Source organism: Mauremys mutica, chromosome 2 (genome assembly GCF_020497125.1).
Source record: "Mauremys mutica isolate MM-2020 ecotype Southern chromosome 2, ASM2049712v1, whole genome shotgun sequence".
Lineage (NCBI taxonomy): Eukaryota > Metazoa > Chordata > Testudines > Geoemydidae > Mauremys > Mauremys mutica.
In genome coordinates, this window is record NC_059073.1 from 231,231,804 (window position 1) to 231,257,899 (window position 26,096).

Genomic DNA, 26,096 nt, shown 5'->3' on the forward strand with positions numbered 1-26,096 from the left:
TCTTTCATTGCGTGTAACTTCCATAATATCCGAGAACATCTCATCTCGCGTCTTCTTTTTCCTCCGCCTTATCTGTGCTAGCCTTTGGGATGGAGGAGGGATGGTTGAAAAATTTGCAGCTGCATGAGGGAGATAAATATTTAGAAAGATACATTTTACAGAACAATGGTTATACTCTTTCACAGTGAACAGCACTATTCACCTAGCACATGTGATTTCCCTACAAGGTCGCATTTTTCATCTTAATAGTGAGTGCTTGCAGCTCTGGAGTTACAGATCTCACAGACACAGGTCCAGGCATCAGAATTCAGCTTGCATGCGGCCATGGTAAGCCACTGTCTTTCGGCTTCTGTAGTGATTTACCCCCTCCCCCCCAACGCATGGCTAATACCACGCTAGCTCCCTGCTAATCAACAACCTTCCCACCCCCCACCCACTGCGTGTCTGGTAGCTTGGGGAAGATCGCCGGTGACCAAACACAGAAAAGATCATCGGCATTTCACTCCTCCCCTCCCCCCGCTTCGCTACGTGCAGGAAAGTTTTTTTTTTAAGCTGCTGCAGTCCACGAACCCAGTAGAAAAATGGCCACCCCCCTTACTTAAATTCCTGATTTTTAACCAGGTTATCCTGAACGATATCACTTTGCTGAGGATAACAGAACAAGATAAAGAGCGGATGCTTCTTGAATGCCAGCAGTCACCGGGACCATACGCTGCTATGCTTTGCCACGCAATGATACCTGATTACTTGCTACATGCATGGCATGGTAAAGTGTCCTACCATGGTGGGCGGAACAAGGCTGCCTTGCCCAGAAACCTTCTGCAAAGGCTTCTGGAGTACCTACAGGAGCGCTTCATCGAGATGTCCCTGGAGGATTTCCTCTCAATCCCCGGACATGTTAACAAACTTTTCTAAGTAACTATACTGTCTGCGAATGCATCCCAAGTCCTCAGGGCAAATCAATCATTAAAAAAGGCTTGCTTAAAAAACAATGTTTGCTATTTGCAAAGGTACACTCACCAGAGCTCCCTTCCATGGCGTCATTGTCTGGGATAGTGGCTTGTGAGGGCTGGGAGGACGGTAATTCCGTCAGGGTGATAAAAAGCTCCTGGCTGCTGGGGCTCACGGAGTGCTGTGTGCTCTCTGCTAGGTTTTCCTCCTCTTCTTCATCTTCATCTTCCCCGTCTGCATAATCCTCAGCCATGGCAGAGATTACAACCCCCACCTCGGAATCCACGATCAGGGGTGGGGTACTTGTGGCACAGCCCCCTAAAATTGCATGCAGCTCAGCATAGAAGCGGCATGTTTTTCGACCTGCCCCAGACCTTCCGTTTGCTTCTTTGGTTTTCTGGTAGGTTTGTCTGAGCTCCTTAACTTTCACTCTGCACTGCACTGAGTCCCTGCTGTGGCCTTTATCCGTCATAGCCTTAGAAATTCTTTCAAATACTTTTTCATTTCGTCTTTTGGAACGCAGTTCTGTTAGCACTGAATCCTCTCCCCAGATAGCGATCAGATCCAGTACCTCCCGTGCAGTCCATGCTGGGGCTCTTTTACGATTCTCAGGAGACTGCATTGTTAACTGTGCTGATGAGCTGTGCGTGGTCACCTGTGCTCTCCACGCTGGGGAAGCAGGAAATGAATTTCAAAACTTCGCGGGGCTTTTCCTGTCTACCTGGCCAGTGCATCCGAGTTCAGAATGCTGTCCAGAGCGGTCACTGGTGCACTGTGGGATACCGCCCGGAGGCCAATACCGTCGATCAGCGGCCACACTAACCCTAATCCGATATGGTAATACCGATACTAGCGTTACTCCTCTCGTTAGGGAGGAGTACAGAAACCGGTTTAAAGAGCCATTAAAATCGATATAAGGTGCCTCCTAGTGTGGACGGTTGTGGCGTTAAATCGGTTTTACGCTCCTAAAACCGATTTAAACGCCTAGTGTAGACCAGGCTACAGAACTGTTCTTCAGGTCAGTGTAAGCTCTGTGTAAACTCAAAAGCTTGTGTCTCTTGCTAACAGAAATTGGTCCAATAAAAGATATTACCTCACCCACCTTGTCTCTCTCATATCCTGGGACCAACATGGCTATAACAACACTGTATATTTTAATGTATAGTGAGGCATATCTTCTAAAGGGTTGCATTCTAGTCTAGCAGATGAAATGCATTTTATTAAAAACATGTTATTTTGTGGCTTTGCGTATTTTAAGGCATACAGCAGAGCAAAAGCAAATAGATTTTATTTTAAAGATTTTGCTTAATCAGATGTTTATATTCTCTGTGTATTTTTAATATATAAAATATTCTGACAATAAAGTGGCTTTTCTTTTCTGAGGTCAGCAGTATTTAGATTAATCAGCCTGACATTTCGTGCTGGTGGGTCATGAACTGTTGATAATAGCATTAAATGGTGATTCGTTTGCTGTGGGAAGCCCAACTCATTATCCAGCCACTATATTAAATCATAGTCACAAACAACTGGAATCTTAAGAACAGTCTACAGAAATGGCGAATCAAGGAAAGTGGGTTCCATTCCTACCCCCCATGCTTTCCACTCCCTATGCATGCAAAAATTGTTCAAGCTGACTGTGGTATATGAAGTCGAGAGAAGTATCCCCTATTTGAGAAGCTGGAATGGTCCTGGGTGAAAAATCTCTGTTTTGTATGAAACAGGAACCTGAACACTTTGCATTTTCTGCTCTTCCTAATTAAGGGATATTATTTTCATAGTCAGTCTGGGTGAAAGGCTTCACAAACAATCAAAACAAAGATATATTTTCTTTTAGCTCTGGAAAATGCAACTTGATGCAAAACTAAAACAACTAATTAAAAAGCTGTTTTTCCTATATATTGTAGAATGTATGTTCTCATTAAAAAATAAATTTTGTTGCGGGCTTCTAAATTATTCTCTTGCTTGCCATTCACTGTTGAAATAGATGGCAAAATATGTTTTTATCTTAACTCCGTCATTGTTCTAGAGATGAGAGAGAGCAGCATATCATAATGGATAATTTAAAAAGAGGTTTTATAAATGGCTTAACATTAAATTATTAATTAAGGTGGCTGAAACAAATTCCATTCTTGAAGGCTTAGAGGATTTTGCAACTAAAAGAAAATTTTACTTGACTTTTTTTTTTTGAGGAGGGGGAACGGAAGAGATGCGTGCTTTTGAAGTGCAGGTCAAATGTGTATTGCAGATTTACAGCTAAATGGATGCCTTACACCAAATAACCTGTGGTTATTCTACTCAGAACAGATCTGGGAGTATATGAGTCAATCTTCTGGTGCTTAGCAGTTCTGTGCTCCTGATATCAAGGATTACTTAAAAAATGAGCTAGTCTAATTTCTACATCCAGCACTAGATAACTGATTATTCTAATACTGTTGGAAGACATGCTGTCCATATGTTAATTGGTATATAGATATTCATTAATGTGAAAAACATGTTAACTGCAGTGCTGAATTCTTTCAGACTGAGTTAAACATTTCCTGTTCTTTCAGCTAGAATATACATTTGTATATTTTATAAATGGTCACAGTAAGGTAAACATTTTTCTAGAACTATACTTTGCACTGTGCATATATTTTAGGAGTACAGGAAGAGGAAAAACTGACTAGAATGTGCAAGAAAAACATATTTTAACTCCTCAAATTAATTGCCTTTTAGGTTAAATACCAGCTGAAAACTGTCTCTTTAAGAGAACAAGAGAGCATGAGAAAATTCTGGGCCACTAGAGGTCACTGTTTGGTAATCAACTTCTAATGAACCAGAACTGTCAGGAAAGCCAATAAATTACACTGTGGATTTTTCTAATTATGAATTCCTATTTAATCATTCAATGACAAGTTAACTGTGGCAGTGGTTCTATGTACTTTGCATACACAGTTATGCTAATGTACTATTATATTTCTTGGGATGCAAGTCCTCCATCATTAGAGCAGTTCATTACCAAAGACTCTCTTATCTAATCATAATTACTGATTATGAGAAATAATTAACTTTGTTACCCTCTTAATTCTGTTCATGGGCAAAAGGCAATTTTCCTTTTTTTCCTTTTAAGTAGAAGAGCCTGGCATTTTGTTTAATACTGTAGCAAACATTTACCTTTAAAGAAAAGTAGTTTGCAGTATTTGTTTTTTTGCAAGTGAGTTAATGCAATAATGTTGGGGAAACTATATTTGTTTTAAAAAGTTGACAGTTTTGTTGTGGGGCTTTTTTGAACTTTGATTTATTATATTAAACAAATTGAAAACATTTTCATTTCCATGGAAATGAAGTCTATGGAGTGTATAAAGATTTGTAAAGCTACAGTGTATTTAAGTAGAAAGATGAAATCTAATGATATATTTCTGCTTTCTGCTCTAAGATTTTTCAGTCTACTTTTTATATTTCCATGTTAAACTTTATATTAAGAAGTATTTCAAGAGTTCAGTGTGATTTTTTTTTAATTATACCATAGCTGCTCAAAATTAATGTCATCAAGTCATTTTTGAGGGAATTGATGAATGCATTAAAGTTTACACTGAAGTGCAGTATCCTGAGATAGGGTTCTGTGAAATAAGAAAACCTAACTATTCTGCAAGAGGAGTAATAAGGGAGCTGTGGCTAGAGGATCCAAGTAGGATATTTTTGGTAAGAGAGAATTTTATAATCACAGTCAAGTAATTCATCAAATGTAAGTTCTGTAATATTTCTCTTTGTGTTGCTTTCGTAGCATTTGTTCATAGGCTTGCATTGCTACATCACTTGGCTCTTCCACTGCTGGATAAACACTTCTGTAATTTCCTTTGTTTGGTTAAACTGAAATTATTTGAGGAAAATATTTGATTGCATTATGGATACAAAATTAAGTGAAAACGCACCTTCCAAGTAAATTTGTACTTAGGAGGAGAAGTTGAAAGAAAGAATAGAATGTGGATTGTTTACTGTACCCTATAAAGATCAAAAGTTAAGATGGGTGGGAGTAAGGATAGCAGCGTCTAAAACACATTTTTATGGTGTCTCAGATTATCCAGAAAGTTCTAAATCTTAGCATCCTCTATCCCATTTAGTTTAGTATGACATAGTGGTTCTCAAGCTTACAATGTAACCAGCAGTTCTATATTTTTAAAAGCTTTTCCTTTTTGATCCAATAAAATTCTATTAGATATTAAGTCATAGACTACTCCACAGTTAAAATTCAAAGTTTTTTGGTGGGCAATCCTCCAATAGAAAACGTCAGCACTGGATTTCTTTTGACGCGTATTATGTATCACCTTTCAGGTTTTATATAGATCTAATGTATATAAAATTTGTTGTATTGTTTGAGAATTTAATTATTGCTACTGTTGAATGCTCTTATTTTACAAAAAGCATAATTATGTACATATGTACACTTTCTTCTCGTCACTTTTTTTTGCTCCTTGAAGTTGAAACTATAAATCTGGGAGCTGGGAGTCTCCCTCCCATCTCCCTCTTCTCTAAGTTGTTCAGTGTTTTCTAAAAAAAAAAAAAAAAAATGTCATTTTCTGTTTGAATGATTTCCTTATTCCCGCCACACAATTAGAAGTGGCTACAGATACCTGGGCAGACTTCAGGACTGTGCAGCTGTTGTTGTTGTTGTTGTTGTTGTTGTTTTAAGTGAGTCCATGATTAAACAAAATACTTAAGTATATCCTTAAGTCTGTCTCTGTTGAGGGACTTAAGCACATGCTTAGGACCTTTCCTATTCAACTGCATGTAGTTGAGCTTTTTGGTGAATGGGGGCCTATATGGGGATGCCTTGAGAGAGAAGGGGAAGGGCAAAGGCACCATTTCTGAAGCATAGGGAATAGTTTTGTTCTCCTGTTGGTATTAGACAAATTCTTTTGCTGTGTCTTTTTGGTATTGTGTTACTCCTGTCATGCTATTACTGGAAAATACTTTAAAGTTAATAAAAATAAAAATTCTAAATCCTTTTTTCCTTGAAAGAGAAAAATCACTCATTTCTCTGTTCTAAAATTGAGGTTTAAACTCTTGAGTGGACACCTGTATTCTAAATGGTATTAATGTATTTAAGACTCATAGAATCAGATAAAACAAAGTACAATCCAGTCCCAAAACGTGGTGGACTATGACCATTTGTGGACTATGGCCAATTGTTCCCTGTAAATGCAGAGAGGGATAAGTCTGTCCAACTGCAGATGTGTGTTGATGAACTTGCTATTTATATTCATCAGTCAAGATAGAGGATAGTAAAAATTGTGATGTCCATGTTGACTCTTGGTTCTGTCACTTTGCTTTTGATACCAGTAACCATGAGATTTTGACTATTCATCTGTCATGAGAGATCTTTTTCACAGGGTACCTCCCTGTGCCAGTACTGCTCTGTGTCTTGCCCTGGTTTAGTGTGAGGTCCGTAAACCCCATCATAACTGCCTTAGCCCAGTACAGATCATACTGCACTATCCTTGAAGATGGCTTTGAATCTTGGCATAATTGATGCCAGCAACATATTGGATCAGTTCTTTGCCAGTTGTACCATGTTCCTGTTCCCTGCTGGGTAAAAGTCAAGGTGTTGCCTTTTGATTTGTAAAGCCCTAAGACTTGGGCTCTGACTTTCTGAGAGACTGCCTTTCTTTCCACAAACTGCCAAGGCAATTGTCATTTTAATATTTTGGAATATATCACTGTAGGTGTGCATGAGGATTTGGGCACTTGAGCTAAATGTCAGGCATTGGAGGAAAGGCAATAAATTTCAGAATTCAAATATGAAAACTAATATTTTTTGTTAGGATTTGTATTTGACCAGGGGGCTAGGGAGAACACTGGCATTACCTACTGATTTTAAATGATTCTGTACAGGTTTTAGGTATTACAAATGTAAAGGTAAAAGAATTTTCTTATACTTTGTCATCATAATTTATTTCCTTTCCTAGTGGAGCAGTAACCTTTTTACCCTATTCGGCAGCTTTTCAAGCGCTGTAATCTCTCTCTGACATTACAGTGACCAGAACTGAACACAGTACTTTATAAATTGCAGCATACAGAACAACCTCATCATAACTTTCTTTGGGCTTGTATTTTGTCACAGAAGCTACAGTAACTTCTACATATAGTTACCTTTTTGTGACCTATTTTCTTTGGCTAATAATTTCTGAGGTGTCAATGACTTCTTGAAAGCTTCTTGTAAATTTTGTCATGACCTATTCCTTTCATATTAAACTTCCTTGAAAATAGCTTCTGCTCTGTCTTTTGTACTGTAATTAGTAAGAATGCATATTGTTTTCTGTGTTTCAGCATCTCAGTATAACATATCTAAATTAGTTGAAGGTTTTATTACTTTTTTGGTGTCCCTGACTAAGTTAATGTACTGATCCGTACGTAATTTCACTCAACATTCCCTTTCAGAGCATAAATCTTCCCATTAACCATTCCGATTTTGGTTTTACCAGTTCCTTATCCTTCCATATGCACCACGTTGGATCCCTGGTGGTATTTAACTTAATTTCATCTGTGCCCTACAGGCACACACTGTATTACTGCAACACCCATATGGATCTATGGCTTATATCCATATATCCTTGCAATGCATGCAGCATGCATGCATGCATGTGAAAGGCAATGCATTAGAATCCCTGAATATCTCTATTGAAGTCAGTGGAGCTCTGAGCAGGCACAGCAGTTCTTCACTAATTACCATGCAGGATTAGGGCTTTAGACAGTATACATTATTTAGGAGTGGGACTGCTATTATCTTTTGTATTTGTATAGCACCTAACATAGTTGGGCCTGATCCCGATTGCAATATAAGTATTAAGAGATGCAACGTTCACTTCTGCATGCTTGCATCTTTTTTTAACATGCTTATAGAAAACAAAGTCAGATATTTTAATACTCCATCTCATGCTGGCCCACCCAGAATGGAGATGCTAACAAACTGAGCACCTCATCCACACACGTTCTCCTTTTCAATCTGCTCTACTTTCATTCAAGTATCTGGTTTCTGGGGGTTCTGTTGATAATGCACACTGTCCAATCCGGTCTTCCTTTTTATACTTGTCCATACTTGGAAGGAGGAGGTGGAGAGATTATTATTCTACTGCTGACACAGGAAGAATGAGAGTGGCTTGATGCAAAGGAAAATTACGTTCCCTGAGGATAACAAACAGAAGGAGATAAATTAGGAGAGAGGATAATCCTGTGTATACATATACATTCCTTAATTTTGATTCAATTTTGAAAAATATGCAAAACGGGGCATTTAGAAGTATAATTTAAACCATTCTAAAGCGTTAAGATGTTTACTTTTTTAGACTTTAGAGTAATGCTTCATGAGTTGAGAATTCAGATACACAAATTTTGTCATAAACAGGAATTATGGGCCATGGTGGGGAGATTGTGAAAAGAATCGCTTGCATCCCCTTTTCGGGTTTTTTTAAAAATACACCTATATACTGTACTTACTTCAGTTCTTTAGATTTCAACACAGTCTGATGGTTCTGAAGTCAGAGCAGCTCACCTCTTACAGCGTTCTGTTGCTCCTTTCAGCAGAAGCTGGGCCATTGTGATATTTATCTGAATTCAAAGAAGGCTAATTAAAAGAGCTGCTGACAGTTGTTGTGATTTGACTTTGACTGGAGCTTGATGGTCATTATGGGTAAATAATGAACCAGGTCTGCAAATGTAGCAGCTGCCAACTTGGGATAGAAGAGCAGCTATTGCTTCCAATTTAGGGATCTATCGACCGCTTCCCTTCTCCCTGCAGATCTTCTGCACAAAATGAATGTTTTCTGCTGCTGTGTTTTGTGGTTTCAGCTATTTCAGATATAGCCTATAATTTCCTTCTTAAATATTTAATTTACCCCATTATTAGCTTTCACAGTTAACAACTTTTCTGAATTTTTTAATGAAGATTTTTTTTGTGCACAATATAACTAGATACACTATTGTCAGTATGTAGTTAGTTGACATGTTATCCAAGAATCTGCTAGTTAGTCTTGTCTGTGTAGACGTATTTCAATAAATCATATAACTAGATTATTCCGTAAAAAGAAAAAGATATATATGAATGAGAGAGAGAGATTACTGAGGTTTCCTTATAACAAACTCTTTTTCTTAGGAATCAGAATACTGAGCACAAAGACATACTTCTTCAAAGCACTGACCTAACCCTCAGTTTTCATTTTTGTTCAGACATCAATACCTTATGAAATATTTTGATTCAGAGTTCTATTTATCAATACAGAGAAACTGCAGTGACTTTTATTAAGGTGCACTTGTGAATACATTGTCGCTTCATCATGAGCTTTGCCTTGTCCCATTAGCAAGCAGGAACTGGTGCGTTAAAGGGAGAAAAAGGCAAATTGTAATTACAGATTAATATAACCTTCTCTAGAATTTTATATACACCAGCACTTACTGCATCTATCCAGCATTTGTTCAGCTGCGATTAAAAGGGCCATGTGCATTTTGTAAAATGTAAGAACATTCTTGTGCATAATGCAGCAAAACTAGAGATCTTGCTGGGAGGAAATGATCCCAAACGTGCCCCTAAAAGACAAGTCTTACTTTTGAGAAATAATGATGAAAAATTGTCCATTTATGTGTCCATGTTTCAGCAGAAACTAAACTCTGTATTGTCTGTAGAACCACCTCAATAGTTATTTGTGGGTATATTTTTATGTGTGCGTGCGCACACGTGTGCATGTTGTTTCCATCCTGGATAAGGCCAACAATATGGTAACAAGGGGTTATGTTATGCTGGTTTATGTTAAACCAGATCACACCCTAACATGTGCAGAGCCATTCATCTGTGTCACCAAAACCCAAGAGAACATCTGACATGGACTCTGAAACAGAAACAGTGATCACTTACAAATCAAACATGGCACGCTCTAAACCAATTGTGCACGGCAATCTTTTCTAGAAAGGACAACTAATTGAACATGATAAAGTGTAAAGTTAATTAACACCCTTAAATTTGTTGATTACTTTCACGGGATTATATTGTTCGTTGAGTAGCAGCTTTCTGTCCCAGCTGTCGCCTTTTTAGCGCATGTCGCTGGTAAACAATAGAGACACCATAACAAGTCGTAAATGGTCCCTGTGACAGCAGCCCCTTGTGAGGCTGCATCTGTAGAAAATGATTAGAACAATTGCATTTTAAAGACGGCTCACATTGCAGCCCAGGTCCCATCGGCCCTCTTCTTTATCTCTTTTGATGGCAGACTGGTTAAAACCTTTAAGTTCTTTTGAGTAAATTAAGTGATTTACTGTGTTTAGTTATATAGCCATAAAATAGCTTTGTATGGCTGCCTTAGATGCTGATTTTATAATATTAAGAAATATACTTACTTTTGTTGGAATTCCTAGGAGCATTCTCCTTATTTCCCAAGTCTGAGACATCCTAAGTCTATGTTTAGCAAACTAGTGGAAGAAAATGGTTCCCTTATTGTCTTTGTATGATTATGTGACATTTAATCTGCTATTGTACATATCAGAATTTAAATAATTTGCTTTTAAATTTGATTGAGGTTTATAACTGGCATTTCCTCTACATGCTTTTTGTTTGGTTTGGTTTTGCATATAACAAAACAATGGTAACCTTCACAGAATTTTTCTTCCCGTATCTTGGTGCTTAGTGTGTAACTTGTGCACTGCTTAAGACAAAGTTTTTCATGTGAGCTGGCAAGAATTTTAATAAGAATCACATAACCCTTAAAAGAAAACAAACACATGCAGCTCTCAAGTTAAGCCCATGTGAAAGGCGGCAAAGAGATGACAAGAAGCTACTTGTTTTAGGGGATTATAGTCCTTTAACTGTATTTTTGCAAAAATACTGGAATAAGGAGCTAGTGTTCTCTTACATTTTCCAAAGCATAACAGTCAAAGCTTAAACTCTCACACTAGAAGGTACGGCATTGTAAAACAGGAGAGGATTAAAACTCTAACCCTGTTTCTTTTTTGTTTTTAAATCTGTTTCAGATCATAAATTAGTTTTAAATACAACATTGTTCAATCCACTGTATACATAATAGAACAAGGAGGAAATAGATACTTATTTCTAAACCTCTCACGGTTCTAAAAGGCAGGGTGAAGGTGGGAGCTGCAGTCTCCAGAACAGTCACAGGATCATACAGTTTTCATAATCAATGGATAAGCCAAATTTAGTTTTTCTTTCTAACTTGTCAACAAGAAAATCATTTACAAAGTGTGTTTGTATGTGTATGTATATACAACACACAGCAAGAGTCTGATTATCTTGGTATATGCATACCCCCTAGGTGCAATGGGAAGCTTTGTGTTTTCAACGATGTAACTGGATAATGCACACCCTTGGAATGTTGGTCTATTTTTTTTTTAATGTACTACGTTTTGTTTGGGGAGACGGTGAATGGTGCTCTAAAGTAGAGCACATAATTGACATGTAAATGCAACTGGATATTTTTTTTAGTGATTTTCAGTTCACATTCCTAAATAATAAACAAGCTGGGTATTATCAAATTGCTCTTACCATTGCAAATGTTTGGAGAGTGCTGGTTGTAAAAAGCCTAGCTCTTAGAGCTGGAAATACTGCCATACCAGTAGGCCTTATGCACACCTCAGGATTTTTCAAGGTATAAGATGCTGTGAGGTTTAAAAAAATGAGGCTAAATTAATTGGGAGAAATAGGTGTTTGGGGGATTACTGATTAGGTACAGAGCTTTTCACTTGTAGGTCACTTAGCACAAACCTGTCCCAAGTCAGTAGTGGCCTGACTGGCCCAGGTCAGTAGTGACCAGTTACCATCTAAAGGCTCTTGGGCCCCAGTGAAATGAGCTGGTGTTCTCCATCCTGAAGGATGGAGCTCAGCTGTTCTCAGTGGTGGCAGATGACAGAACAAGGAGCAATGGTCTCAAATTGCAGTGGGGGAGGTCTAGGTTGGATATTAGGAAACACTATTTCACTAGGAGGGTAATGAAGCACTGGAATGGGTTACCTAAGGAGGTGGTGGAATCTCCATTCTCAGAGGTTTTTGAGGCCCAGCTTGACAAAGCCCTGGCTGGGATGATTTAGTTGGGGTTGGTCCTGCTTTGAGCAGGGGATTAGACTAGATGACCTCCTGAGGTCTCTTCCAACCCTAATCTTCTATGATTCTATGATCCTGGTTTTAGTAGAGAAGTGTCCATATTGCCACTTTTAACACTAATTGGCTACACCTCTGGTCATGGAAACTGAACTAATTCTCACCCCATAAGTGGCCCTTCTCTAGATATGGCTGAGGTACATTGCATAACAATGTTGCTGCTACTACCTAATATTGTACCTGTTCAGTGTACAAATAGAGGACTTCAGACTCCAAAGCTGTCAGTCCAACATCTTACAGGCAGCTAGATAGAGAAACCCTGACACATATCTTTCTCCATTCCGCCAGGTTGCACCCCTCTTCTGGCTCCTGCTGAACATCTTGCTCTGGTTCTGGCTGCAACATTTTCCCACTTCTACTCTCTCTATGTACACCCCATCTTTGACTCTATGAAGTTGCGAGACATCCCCATCAACCTTCAACTGGCAATGGCCAAGATAGCCATCTACCAATTCAGGAGGTGGAAGCTTGATGGGGAAGCTCTCTGAGAATGTGTGTCTTATTTTCATTCCCTGGTCAATTCTCTTCTCTATGCAGAGTTTCTCTGGGTGACCGCTGCTCGCTCCTTGGATTCCTTCAGGGAGCAGTGAGTGCTGTGTGGGGTTCTCTGTTCAGCATCCCCATACAGTTCCCTCATTTTTAAACCTTTGACCTCCACCTCCATTGCTGTTTTATCATTTTGTTATTCCCAGTGTTTAGTTGATTCCCATGTTTAAGGGAGTAGGTCTTTTGTTCTAGAGGGCTCCACTTTCAGGATTTCAGATTAGCCCATACCTTCCAGCGGCAATAAATTATCTTAGATTTTAAATTTTAATTTGTTAATATTTTTGTTATAGGAAAAATGTTTTCCCTTCTCACACACTCTCTCTCTCCATTCTGTACTGTTATAGTCATGTGAATATATAGTAAGAAAAGTAGAAAATGGGGCAGTGTACTAAATTGGTTCCCGATCCTGCTTTGCATTCTGCTATCAGGACTTCAGTAAGACTTCAGAGACACGACAGAGGCAACTCTAGAGAAACCCAGTGCAGTATTGGGGCCTTGTGGGTCCAATGATGTTGGTTCGCTGGAGGGGAGAATCTTACAAGTGAAATCCTGTGCTGATCACAAATGTAATTTCTTATCAGCCATTCCCTAAGGACCAATGCTCCTCCTTTAAATTCAAGCCACTGTACCTCCTTGATACTCTCTCCTCAAGTAGTGTTAAGAAATATAGTGCTGACATTTTATTATACTCCAAAATAATGAAATGAAATTAGTGGTGTGCATGTCCTATGCCCTCTTGCTTCCGTTTGGAGCTGAAGTAACGACATCTTGAGGCTGAGTTAACCACAAATTACCAATACTGTGTGTTTGCTGGATTGCTTGTTTGTTTCTGATCAGTTGGCTGACAGTTGGTAAGGAATCTTGATGGAAAAACCCATCATGATATAAATGGTTTTTTTGTTTTTAAAAGTAGATATTTCCAAGGCTTCCTCATTATAAAACAAATTCTTTTTCTTTCTTTTGCTTAACTAATTTAATTTTTTGTACTTGAAATGTAAGCATTTGGATGAGTGAGCGAGTACAGCTGTCAAAAGCTTAACCAGCTGAAAACTATTGTCAGCATTAATTTTGTTCTAATAAATGACTCTCTGAAGCTATTTAGCAGTCTGTAATCTAGATACAAGGCTATTGACCTATGATGGATAGTGTTGGATTTTGTTTGTAAGCTTTGACTTAAATTGTCCACTTAATTTGCTGCAGGTCAGATCACAGGATTAGTAATAAAAGTCGTTACGTGGTTTGCATAAAAATAGCTAGAGGAACAGGATGAAAATCATTGCAAAGCATTTATTAATGTAGTGATCTTTGCAGACATGTTGCATGGTAAATTAGTAGCCAACAAGATGACAATCATCTATTCACTTAGGCCCCAAATCCAGGCTCCTGTCCCAAATTTCTGGGAGTAAGCATTGAGAGTTACATAAAGAAAGAAGGTGAGAGGAAATCCTCTATCCAGTGGCTGAGGAGTGGTGGCTGCAATGCTGAAACTTTGGAGTTTATAGTGTTGGGAAGATCTTTACAGTGGCGGATACTCTTGCAGGGCCACACTGTTAAAAAACCTATGATGCCCATCTTACCAGGGAGGTGGGCTGTACATACAAAGGCAGTCTAATCCCCTACTCCAATCCTGACCCTTTCACTGTGTAGCAGTATAGTACAGGTTCCATTGCCTTGGGGCCTTTTGCACCTGCTAAGGTAGGGGCATGACTTACTAGGAGAGTGGCTCAAGGTAATGCACTGCTACCGACCAATTCATCAAAAACCTCTGCATTGTAACTGGGTTTTCAGTTATTCTGATGGTTTTGCCATAGATTTCATTGAGATTGAGGTCCAATCATCCTCTTATAAAAGTCAAATGCTTCCGAGTAGTAGGAAAAACTAAATGGAGCAAGTGTCCCATTGAATGTCATTTTAAACGAAGGATTTTTGCTCTGATGGCTTTTTCAGGTTAGTTTTTAGGTAATGTTGATTTGCCTTAGGCTGTAAGCATTTTGGGATTGTATCTTCATATGTTACAACATCTAGCATAATGAAGCCCGAAGCCAATTAGACCTCTACTACTACTACTACTGCAATTCAAACATTTAATAATAGTTGTTGTTGTAACTAATTGGTTAAAAGCTGTATGGACCCTAACAGAAAGACAGTTTGATTTTTTGCAGAAACAAAATAGTTAAATGTGGAAGAAAAATGAATTCCCTCGTTTGGATTTTTTATTTGTAAAAACACTGGAACTGCTTGAATATATTAAATTCAGAAGTAGGCCATTACTTGCAGCAGTCTGTTCTAATAAGCCAAGGTTCGATGCATAGGGTAGACAATTTATGGTGTCTAGGTTCCTAGCTGTATTGCAAAATGAATTGTAAAGCTAAGTTGCTAATCACTTTTCCAAGTGGTCTCCTTGGGCCAAATTCACCTGGCAGTTACATCCGTTAAAATCCAGTTTTGGCTGGGAGAAGTGGTTGAAGAGGATGCAATTCACATCAGAATTGTTTATTTCCCCCTAGAACAAAAGATACTATAAGCTAAAAGTTGATGTATTGCCATTTTGAAAATCTGTAGCCAATGAATTATCGTCTTTGTTTGCTGACCCTTGATAAAGGTGGGACAGATTTATAGGAATGAAGTTGTAAATATTTTGTGTGTTTAATCATTTTTTCCCCTCTGCCTGTTTAAACTTTTTTACATTGCTATGCAATACATTTTCCCCTTATAAATTATATGTGGGAAATTGGTCTCAAGTTCCCTTAATTCAGAGAAATAGATCTTCTATTCTGATTAAAAGTATGCAAAATATTTGTAACGAAATGTTAATATACTAAAAAAAAATCAAATCTTGAGCCTTTTTTGTCTCTGTTTTTTGGATTTCATTATAAATTTGAAAATGGGCCAACTTTTCACAAAGTTTACTAAGTTATATAATAGTCTGATCAAAAATTATTTTGTTTTTGAGCAAAGATAGCTTCCCATCAATAACCTGGAGGATTGTGTTTTTGATTCCAAAATAGTCATTTCTTTAGAATATTAAAATAAAGTTAAATTCAGAGAGATACAGAATTGCACAAAATGGTGCCTATTTTTATGTGAAACTATACAAACTTAAATTTTGGAATTTCACGTAAGTTTGATACATGACTATACTTTACCTCTCAGCATTAATACATTGTTCAGAAAACAACAAACTCTCCAGTAATTTTAGATGAATGCTTTGCTGGGTTTTTATATATACCCTGATTATGTGTTTAAGAATCAAGGTCTTGATCCTGCAGAAACTTAAACCCAAACTTAACTTTGCACATGAATAGTACTATTGACTTCCATGGGATTATTCACAAGTACAAAGTTAAGCACATGAGTGTTCTATCCTTTAAAAGGTTGGTATTGAATTTAATGTTTTCCTCTCAATTCAGGTGTTGGAGCTGCTCGAGCTGGGAACCTTACGTTCATGGTTGGTGGAGTGGAACAAGAGTTTGATGCTGCCAAAGAACTGCTGACATGCATGGGTTCCAATGTGATCTACTGTGGAGAGGTTGGAACTGGACAGGTAATGCTTACTGAATGTTTGGTATTCAATCAGCCTGGCCTTTCCCTTTTTGTTACCATATTTGTCTTCCATTTTAACCCAATTCCCTTTAATCTACCCCAAGTAAATTATCTAGAACCAGAATCCACAATGAAATCCAGTATAAAATGGTGGTATCAGCAAAAAAGTGCAAATTCTTCTACAAAATATCTCATGGTACCATTACCCAACATCTTGGATTGGTAACCAATAATACACATCTGAACTAACATTTTCTCAGTTTGGCTTGTTAAGATTGTACTTTTCAGTGATCACAAATTTTTTTTTTAATTGTGCAATAGAAATAGATTTATGGTATAGTCTGAAAGAGTAGGTAGCCTACACACTCAAAGCAAAGCAAGTGGAGTTACTGTGCTAGCAAAACAAAAATATTTCACACTATCTGAAGTATCCATAGGTCAGCCTTCATTGACCTGATGCTATAGTACATTGGTACTTACAGGTGTTACATTTAGGGAAAGGTTGTTTAAACATATACAGTCAAAATCCCGTTGGAGCTGGCTGAAAAAAATCCGATGTGATATCTACATGGAAATGGAGAACCTTACTAGGTATTTAATTTATTTTCAGGCTGCAAAGATCTGCAACAACATGCTCTTAGCTATCAGTATGATTGGAACTGCTGAGGCTATGAATCTTGGAATCAGGTTTGTTGGTTTTTATGTGTTTTTATATTAGCAGTTTTTATGTGCAGTGCTGGTTGACTTTTTTGTGGCTAGAGAATGATGATCAGAAGAAATAGATGAGATTCTGCCAGAAAAAAGGTAGAAGTGTTTCATTATTAGAATGCAATAAGGCTTATTTATTTGACCAAGAGTAGGACTCTTGAGAACATGAATGTTCTTTGCCGTGGCCATAAAATATTACAAATATTTAAAGTTACATTATATTTTTTCTATGATGTCTCAGTTTCTTCTGTTGTGATGATACATGCACTATAAAATGTAAATGTACTTAGAAAACATGGAGATATATTTGTTTGAAGCATAGGCTAATGTACCGTGTATCACAAGTGTTATGCTCCCACATGGCTCCATTTGGCTTTATTTGCCCCAAAATGTGCTAAAAAGAAACCTCTAGCATTTTTTCATATCTCAAAAGAGACTAGGATGCAGTCATAAAATGTCAGTTTACCCTCCTGTCAAACTTAACTACTGTTGTTTCTCATGCTAATCACGGATGTTTCCTTGTGAAAAATCCAAAATATATTCCATTACTTAGCTTTAACTATTTCCTGTTTTAAGAACAACATTTTTCTGTAACAGGTGATGTATCTGACTTGTAGGTAGCAACATTTTGAGATTTTAATTTCTAAAACCAATTTTTCTGTATTTTAAAGTATTCATTTTGTTACAAATTTTTACGTTTCCAGTCCTGTGTGAGCCTCTACATATAACAAGCCATTTAATTAAACTTTGCAATATTTTACCTTTGATTCCCTTGCCCAAGCTTGCATCAAATAGAAATACAGTTTGTAGGTTTATAAATAGAAAAGTCTGTGCTTCTGAGAAGATTATCCTGTAAATGCATAGCTTCTTAGGGTTTTCATGAATTATTCATCTCTTTTTAGATACACCTTTACAACCGCCCACTAGAAACTACAGATACTGCAGATATTTGTCAGTTCTCTATTGCATGTCCTACTATGGTTTTTGATATAAACTACAAAAACAGTAAGAGGGCTTCAGAAATTTAAATAAATAAAAAAGTGCATATGCACACTCGTGCGTGCACACACTCACACAAAAGGCAGGGTAATGGATTCACATTTCCTCTTAATTACCATATCAAGATGCAGTTGTTTTATTGAATTGCCCTTGTCTCAGATGTTAGACTATCTTGACCTATTAAGTTGTCATGTTGTAATTGAGATAAAAGAGGAATTTGCTTTGCATCAGTGCTAATTGGTTTATCAATATCCTGTACCATTTACATTTTAAAATTGAGTGTCTGTACGATAGATAGTGAAGCATATCAGTACCAAGCCATAATAAAATTGGTAGGGTTGTATACAACTATTATAATTCAGGATGGTAAAGCTGTATCATGGTAGTTTTAAGTGTTGGTACACTTAATGAAATATCAATTCCATATGACTTTGTTATATATTTGTCCACATTTCTAGGGATTATTTTACTTGTTCGTTTGTTTTGTTTTATTTTAAGAGGCCTTGAACACAAATTCTTGGCATCAAATCCCATGTGAAACTAATAGGTGTTTGCAGCCGCTATAGCCTGCAAGTGTCTGGATTGTCTTATTACAGGTTAATTTTTTCTCTCAGGAGTGTTGAGTGAATTTGGGTTGTATGAAAGTAGCATTCTGATCGTGCATGCTAATGCCAGATTTTAGTGAAGGCAGGCATTGTGCAAGCTTCCTCACCTCACAGCAACGGTAATGCAGCTCAGCTTGAACTGCTATTCCTATACTGCGCATTGCTTGAGTACAGACTGTTCATCATACCAAATAACATGAGGGTTTGTTATATAGGCCCTAATGAAAGACCATGGAAATAAATGGTAGTCTTTCCATGGGCATTAATGGGCTTTGGATTAAGCTCATGGAGGGCACCTTTTCCACTTTTAACAAAAGTAGGATTTTTCCATAGGTGAAATTCTTGTGTGTATAAATCCATTGTGTGACCTAGTCTTGTATTCCAAGTTATGGAGGTAGTGTCCTTCTTCAAAACAACTTGCCTGACTCGGTTTAATCACAGTTAATTGGCATGATGCTGAGCACAATTTGTTGCAGTCAGTTTGTTATACTGGCCACTAGGTTGTGGTCCTCATCATGATGTCATCTAACTGGATTATTCCCCACAGTGTTCAAACAGGATGAAGTTGTTTGTTGTAGATAAGCCCAAAGGATGGTAGTGGCTGGGGGTTAGAGAAGTGGAAATCTGAGTGCAACTAATTAAGTTGATATGTGTCTGGCATTGAAAGTCCAACTTCTGACAATGGGGAAAGCTTATTGGTAGTTTTACTAACTTGAAACTGCTAGGGCTTTTTTGTGTGTGTTGGGCAGGGAAGGTTGGCTATTGAGCAGGGGTGCGAAGGAACAAGGAAATGTCCAGCAGAAAAAGAGAAATTGAATACGCACATGAAAACATCCTGCAACCAAACAAGGTAACTTCGCTGGGTTTCTCTTTCCTAGAAGAAAGATACTTCAGTAACACAAGCCCTCATATTTGGGCTTGTGTTAATGAACTTCTGCTCCACTACAGAATTTGCCAACAGTGCTGCATTGCTTTCATTTTCTTACAGGCAGAGGGTCTCTTTATATTAGTTTAGAATCACTAAAACAAGTACATCTCTTATTTTCTATGAGATTTACATATGTATTTTTGAAATGACAGATTTGTTCCATAATACAGAATACTGAGAGCTTCCCCAATTGGTCAGGGGTGCTGAGTCATTGAATCAAACTGTAAACCCTGTATATGATGGAATCCACTTCAAGCCAGCACCCCTAGTTCAAGCACCTATGAAATTGGTATCAGTGAGCATAAATTTCCCAGTAGAAAACTCCCACAAAAAGCAGTATCCCAATCACTAAAGGACTACTATATTTATATTCAATTTGCTCCTCTGGGTTTTCTTTTTTTTTTTTCTTTCTTTTAATTTAAAAAAAAACTGTGGGAACCATATTTCTTCTTGCATGATAACTTATTTACAAATGAAGATGGCTCGTTTTATTAGAAGCGTTTACTTATTAGTTAGTTTGAGATTTATAATTTGGATTTTTAAGTGGCTTTTATTTGTTTTGATCATTGAGTTCTGGCAATTCTTAAAATTGTTGAATTGCCTTTTTAATTTATTTTTTTCTATTCACTCCATGGCCCTTTATGAATGTTGATAATAAAAGGTAGTAGAAAGATGTATGGCAAAAATACTGGAAAGTAACATACATTTTGATTTAGAGCTTTTCTTTTCCCATTTTAGTGCTGCAGTCTGATAGTGAAAGTGTCTAGTATGAGAGGTTTAGCACGGGTGTGTGGATGTGCATGTGTGTTCGTACATATGAGTGTATATGTATATTGCTATAAGCTATAATATATTGCTGCCAAAGCAATAGACAGAATGCACCTAAATTTCATTAATGAGAAATTAGAATATATATTGATACTGTCAGCAACATCAGATTACTGTTTTTCTTCTTCTTTCTACTTGGGTTGCTGACCATCTCAGTTTGTAGTGGCCTCCTTTTATTGATCTTTGGGTTCTCAGGTAAAAAAAAAAAAGTAGTAGTATTAGCAAGATAAAGCTTGAAAATTTAAAGCAACTATTGTGGATATCTGACTTGCAACTAAGTCATGTGGAGATTGCTGCTGGGGCTGCCTGCGCAGTCTTAGGGTATGTCTGCACTGCAGTTAGGCACTCATGGCTGGCCTGTGCCAGCTGACTTCAGCTTGGGCTAAGGGGCTGTTTAATTACAGTATAGATGTATTGGTTCAGGCTCAAACTCTGTGACCCTCCCACCTCACAAGTCCTAGAGCCCAAACCTGAATGTCTACACTGCAGCTAACCAGCCCCTTAGTCCAAGCCCCACAAGCTCGAGTCAGCTGGCATGGGCCAGCTGTGGGTTTTTAATTGCAGCGTTGACATACCTTTAAGGAGAGACCATGTAGTGGTGACGATAGGTAGCACAGGATTTTATAATTAGTTTGGGAGCTAGAGAGCCACAAAAGAGCTACAAGGTTTGTCTATATCAGACGTCTTCATAAAGAATTCCCTTTATATTAATTACAACCAAGTCCATTCTCCTGTCTACCATGAGAGAGACTACAGTGGCCACCACAAGTGTAGCAAAAGATTATTTTTTCTCCTATAGAGTTTTATTATGGGCCAGGTTGTGCCTGGCTGCTTTGTGGGTGTACAGGTGGGTCTGAGGATACAAGAATTTCCTCTTCCTTTTATGCCATTGTTTAGCAGCCAAGCACAGTTGTTGTCCTTGCACTCCAGTCTCTGGATTGCTGTCTCTGTGTGCATCTGTGGGGCACAAGATACCACAAGGTGGAGCTGAGGGGGTGGGAAGGACAATCACAGAAGAGCTGGGCAGGCATGCAGGAAAGAAACATGCTATGTCCCCCTGTGGGGATGTAGCACTGGGTGAACACTGGGAAATTTTGGAAGGAATGGCTGGAGACACCTAGGTCGCACTCTGGGGCAGTGTGACTGTGCTGCCCTCGAAGTGGTTCTGTACCTAAATGGCATGATCGAGCCCTGTGTGAATATTAATATTCCATTCAGAGTACGTGGATGATAAAAACCACGCTGGTGTACACATTTCTACTAGTGATGGGTGAGTCTCAAAAGCTTCTGTCTGAATAATTTATCTGAAAGATCAGATGCTGCTTACCCAAAGCACCTCAGGCTGGAAATTTCTCAAGAGTTTTTAGCTACTTCCTAGTCTCATTCAGAAAATCCCAGAACTGCCTTTCTTGGGGGGTGGGGGTGGGGGTTGTCATGTCTGACTGCTGATTTGTTATTACTACAGACTGAAACAGGGAAGAAGTTTGTGAAATTTTTAAAATAAGTTGGTAAAGACTTTTTTCAAACTTCAGTGAATGTGGTTGGGTTTTTAACAGTGCTTAGAATTGTTCTTATTTTTATCCAGATCTGTGTGTCCATCTTTATTTTCTACCTCCCTGGTAGCTCATTAGTATTTCTGTTGAAGATGCATTGATTTGCCACAGCAATTGTTTTTGTGTTACATTATTAATAATGTTGGGATATTGGCTGCTTTCTCTGTGTCTGGAAGAACATTTTGGCAATTGTAAATGCACACGCGCGTGCATATACTCTTGCCACGTCCAGTGGCAAGTTATTATGGGGACTGACAGACTGTCATCATTTTGATAGTTTGAGCAGTATATCTCTGGAACAGCAATGGAGCTCTTATGCAGAAAGTATCATATGTTCCTAGCCAATTTACAGGGAAACAGCAATAACATTTTATCATGGTTGAGAGCCCAGTAGCTGCTTCCTATTAAACTTGCCCTTTCAGATACCTGTCTTGGATTAATTTGTTGATTTCAAATGGAAACTCAGTCTTCTCCACTGAAGCATGACTTTCTAGGATAGACTCTCACTGAATGACAATTACTGTATATTCTAGCTGGTTTCAGACCATTACAAGCTTTGAGCGCAGTGGAAGACAGAGGATTTCTTCAGTAACTGATTTTAATACATGTCTAATTTTAACTGTCAGTTATATATGCACCAGTAGATGAATTCTCAGAAAGATGAAATGCAAAACACTTCTAACTTGCTCTTTTTAATGATACACTTGCTGCCAAAAAAAAAAAAAAGTATTGCAGGTCTTCTGAAGTGAATCTGCATGGTGCATAAGAGCATCAAAGTTTAGAAAATAGAGATTCAAACTGACACACACATCTTTTCCCCCACCACAAGCAAAAATCTTTTTACATTGCCTTTCCACATCTGAAAATTCATTCAGTGTATATTTACAGTGTCTGTATTTTTTAAATATATTTTGTTCAAGGAACTGACTGGAATGCTAGCAGGACAATACTCATTTTGTGAGGAGGGATTATATGCATTTTAAGATTTCGCCTCTTCCTCTCCACCCCAGTCTTGCAGTGTAAACTCCATTGAAAGCTGTAGCTAAGGTCCAGTGGAGGTGCTGGGCTGCTGAAGGGACTTACCCTGGAGACAGAACAAACAAACCAGTGTGCTGTGTGGCTCAGGGATCAGGAGTCCTATATGTTCTTAATATTCTTTTTAGTCAATGTTCCAATGTACAACTTATTTGAATGAGAACACTTTTAATAATATTTTTATTCATAAAGTGCTCCTTGCTGAGGCCTTTGATGCACTATAAAAGATAAAACATGATTTAAAATGCAATCAAAACATAATGGTGGGGGGGAAACACTTTCAATTTAAAAATCAAATCAAATGAAATAAAAATTGAAAGCTCAATTCAAAAAGGAGGGAGAGGAGAGTATAATAAGGCCCTGATGCAAATGAAGTCAATAAGAAACTCTCCACTGACTTCCATGGGCTGTAGCATCAGGCTGTAAATATGGGACTAGCAGTGTTAATTCTAAAAAGCATCTTTGAAATATTGGGTATTTTTAAAAGGAGGGGGGAATATTTGAGACATATTTCCAAGGGAGCAGGATCCACACCTTAATACCCACCATATAAAGTGTCATTTTATATTTGCGAAGTTGTAACTTACAAATTTAAAATGTAACATTTATTTATTTTTGCAAATTCCACTAATAAATGACCCTTAATCTCTCATATATTAAATATTGCATGCTACAAACAAAGTTTCCTATGATTAGTTTGGATACATTGTTGATCTGTTGTTGCTACAATTAAAGAATTGGTGCAAAGAGGAGGAACCTTCTCTTTGTGAGAAGGTAAAACCAGTACAGGATTAAGGCATAAACTAAGTTACAGCTTAGGTCCTCGAAAATGAGGAGACTCTAAATTTAAAAAAAAGAGAGAAAAAAAGAAAAAAACTGACTCCATTTCAAATTTATTTATCAACCAATTTTGATAAAAGGAGGTATGGGAAAAAGAAGATTCTCTCTAAATATAGACATTTTCGTTCAAATATGACAAAAATATACACATCTGGCTACACAAATACCCTTACCCTACCCTTATCCTTCAATGATTGTTCATTATTGACAGGCGGGAGGCCAGGGCTGAGAAAAAAACGATAATTGCACTTGTAAAATTAGTATTTCTACAAGTAAGACTGCTATCAGTCTCCTAAGGCAGCGTTTTGTTGGCCAGCTGCTACTGGTAAAATTCTGATCTGCCTCCATAATTTATTTAAATAAATAATCTCACTGCTGATAAAATTGGGAAAAATGTGAGGTTGGAGACAGCAGTGTCGTGAAGCAATCCTGCCAAGCTCATACTCTGATGGGACTCGTCCTAGGAGAGACGTTATGTATAGCGTCCCCCTTGGCTGGTAATAGCTGGAAGGCTGCCATCTTTAGTTCACGGTCCAGCACACTCAGACATATAGTGCCTTCGGTCCTGTTTTTCTTCATTTTCTTAAGTGTTGGTGTGTTCTTTCTTCTTTTGATCTGTACATACATACAGTTGTGTATTTTAGTGTGCACGACACTTTCTGCTTCATGCACTATCCATTCTTCACATGATTGAGTTTGCAGGTGATCATCTTGTGGATCTTGAGGAGGATACATTTTTGTTGGCTTCCCTCCGTCCGTTTCGGGAACCTTCACTGCATTTTTATAGCATGGCAAAAGAAAAATCCCAACAATTCATTTTTTTTTGTAGCGAAAATTAAATTGGAATAAACATTTGTAAATATATTTTATATATAGTCTGGATAAACTTTGTATTTCCCTATCAAAATAAATCATATGTTTTTTTCATTTATTCATATAAAAAGGAGGATACTTTTCCTTATTTATGGCTTTAAAAAATTATATATCCTCTCTTGTTTTCTTGTGAGAACTTTTGTGTCTATATGTTGTGTCCTTTTTATGAAAAAAAAATGAATTTATTATTTATGTTCTGGAGCTGCTTATACTTGACATAGCTTAGGGCCTCAGAATGTCATAATCCGGCCCTAGGTAAAACTGACTTGGAATTATGGTATGAAACATATTTTATGTTCAGTCTTGTCAGTTTTCCTGCAGGAAGTATATGACTATAGTAGGTTGTGCAGTCTCTTTCAAAAATTCTTGTTCTGCTTTGCATTAGGAGATACAGGAGATAATTGTGTCTGAATTCTTTTTTCATGGAGAGTGCAGCTGAATATAAACAGAACCTTTAAAAATATCGTTACCAATTATTGATATAAATGCAATTGGTGTAAAATTACATTTGCAACTTGATATTCAGCAAAAACGCAAAATAATAACAGGTCTAACAACTCAGTGTGTTAAAGTAATATCTTGACTACATTTCTTTTAAAGTCCACAATGAACAGCAGTTTATGCCATCAGCTCAGTGATAGAACAAATGATGTTTCTGCTTGGACAAGCTTTGTTTTATCAGGATCAGTAACCTTATCAGCAGTTGACCCAGAACTATAATGCATGTCTATGAACAGATAGAGAGCATATGTCACAGTTTCATGCAGACTTGCTTCCTAAGCAAGAGTATATAATGAAGATTTAATAATAATAAAAACTAGTTTGCAAATGTGAACAATAGTAAATGTTTTTTAAAAGGGATAACATCTTTCAGTCTCCTTATTGTTAATATTACATTGCTTGCATTAACGAGTAAATATATACCCATAAATTCACCAAAACATATTTCCATAATGCACCTTTTATTTGCCAAGACTTAGTTTTGAAATAGTTCATCCAGTTTCAAAGATTATCATTTGGCTGCAAGGGTATGAAGCGCAGGTATACAGTAGCATGTGGAAGAACTGAAAACTTCTTCTGGTAATAGGCATACAAGAGAACTGCTATTCTCAGAGGGCCTTCATTTTGCTTGCATTTTCAGGTGAAAGGTCTTTTCATAGAGCAGAAGGCAGAAGCTTTGAAAACATATTGCTTAAACGATAGATTGATGCCCTTTAATTTAAGATGGGGATCCCCTCCCCCTATATCAATACTCTATCATTTTCCTTGACTTATAATAAAGAGAGAGAAATGATAGTGTGGTCCTAGCATATAAAACAAGTCACCCATATCTTGTGCATTTTGACATTAATACTTCTCTTCCTTGACCTTTGACAGGTTAGGGCTTGACCCCAAACTGCTGGCTAAAATCCTAAATATGAGTTCGGGCCGTTGTTGGTCAAGCGACACTTACAACCCTGTTCCAGGAGTAATGGAAGGAGTACCCTCTGCTAATAATTACCAAGGTGGCTTTGGAACAACGCTCATGGCTAAGGTATATAAATATAATCATA

General features: G+C 37.6%; 1 protein-coding gene across 3 annotated transcripts in view; it reads left to right on the forward strand.

Moving 5' to 3' along the window:
* Positions 1-26,096, forward strand: part of HIBADH (3-hydroxyisobutyrate dehydrogenase) — a 145,625-nt gene that overhangs the window by 111,711 nt on the left and 7,818 nt on the right. For all 3 annotated transcript variants that reach the window (XM_045008260.1, XM_045008261.1, XM_045008259.1), the window contains 3 exons: positions 16,042-16,175; positions 16,785-16,861; positions 25,921-26,077. In XM_045008260.1, the coding sequence (XP_044864195.1) occupies positions 16,042-16,175; positions 16,785-16,861; positions 25,921-26,077 (368 nt within the window). The remainder of the gene's footprint in view (positions 1-16,041; positions 16,176-16,784; positions 16,862-25,920; positions 26,078-26,096) is intronic.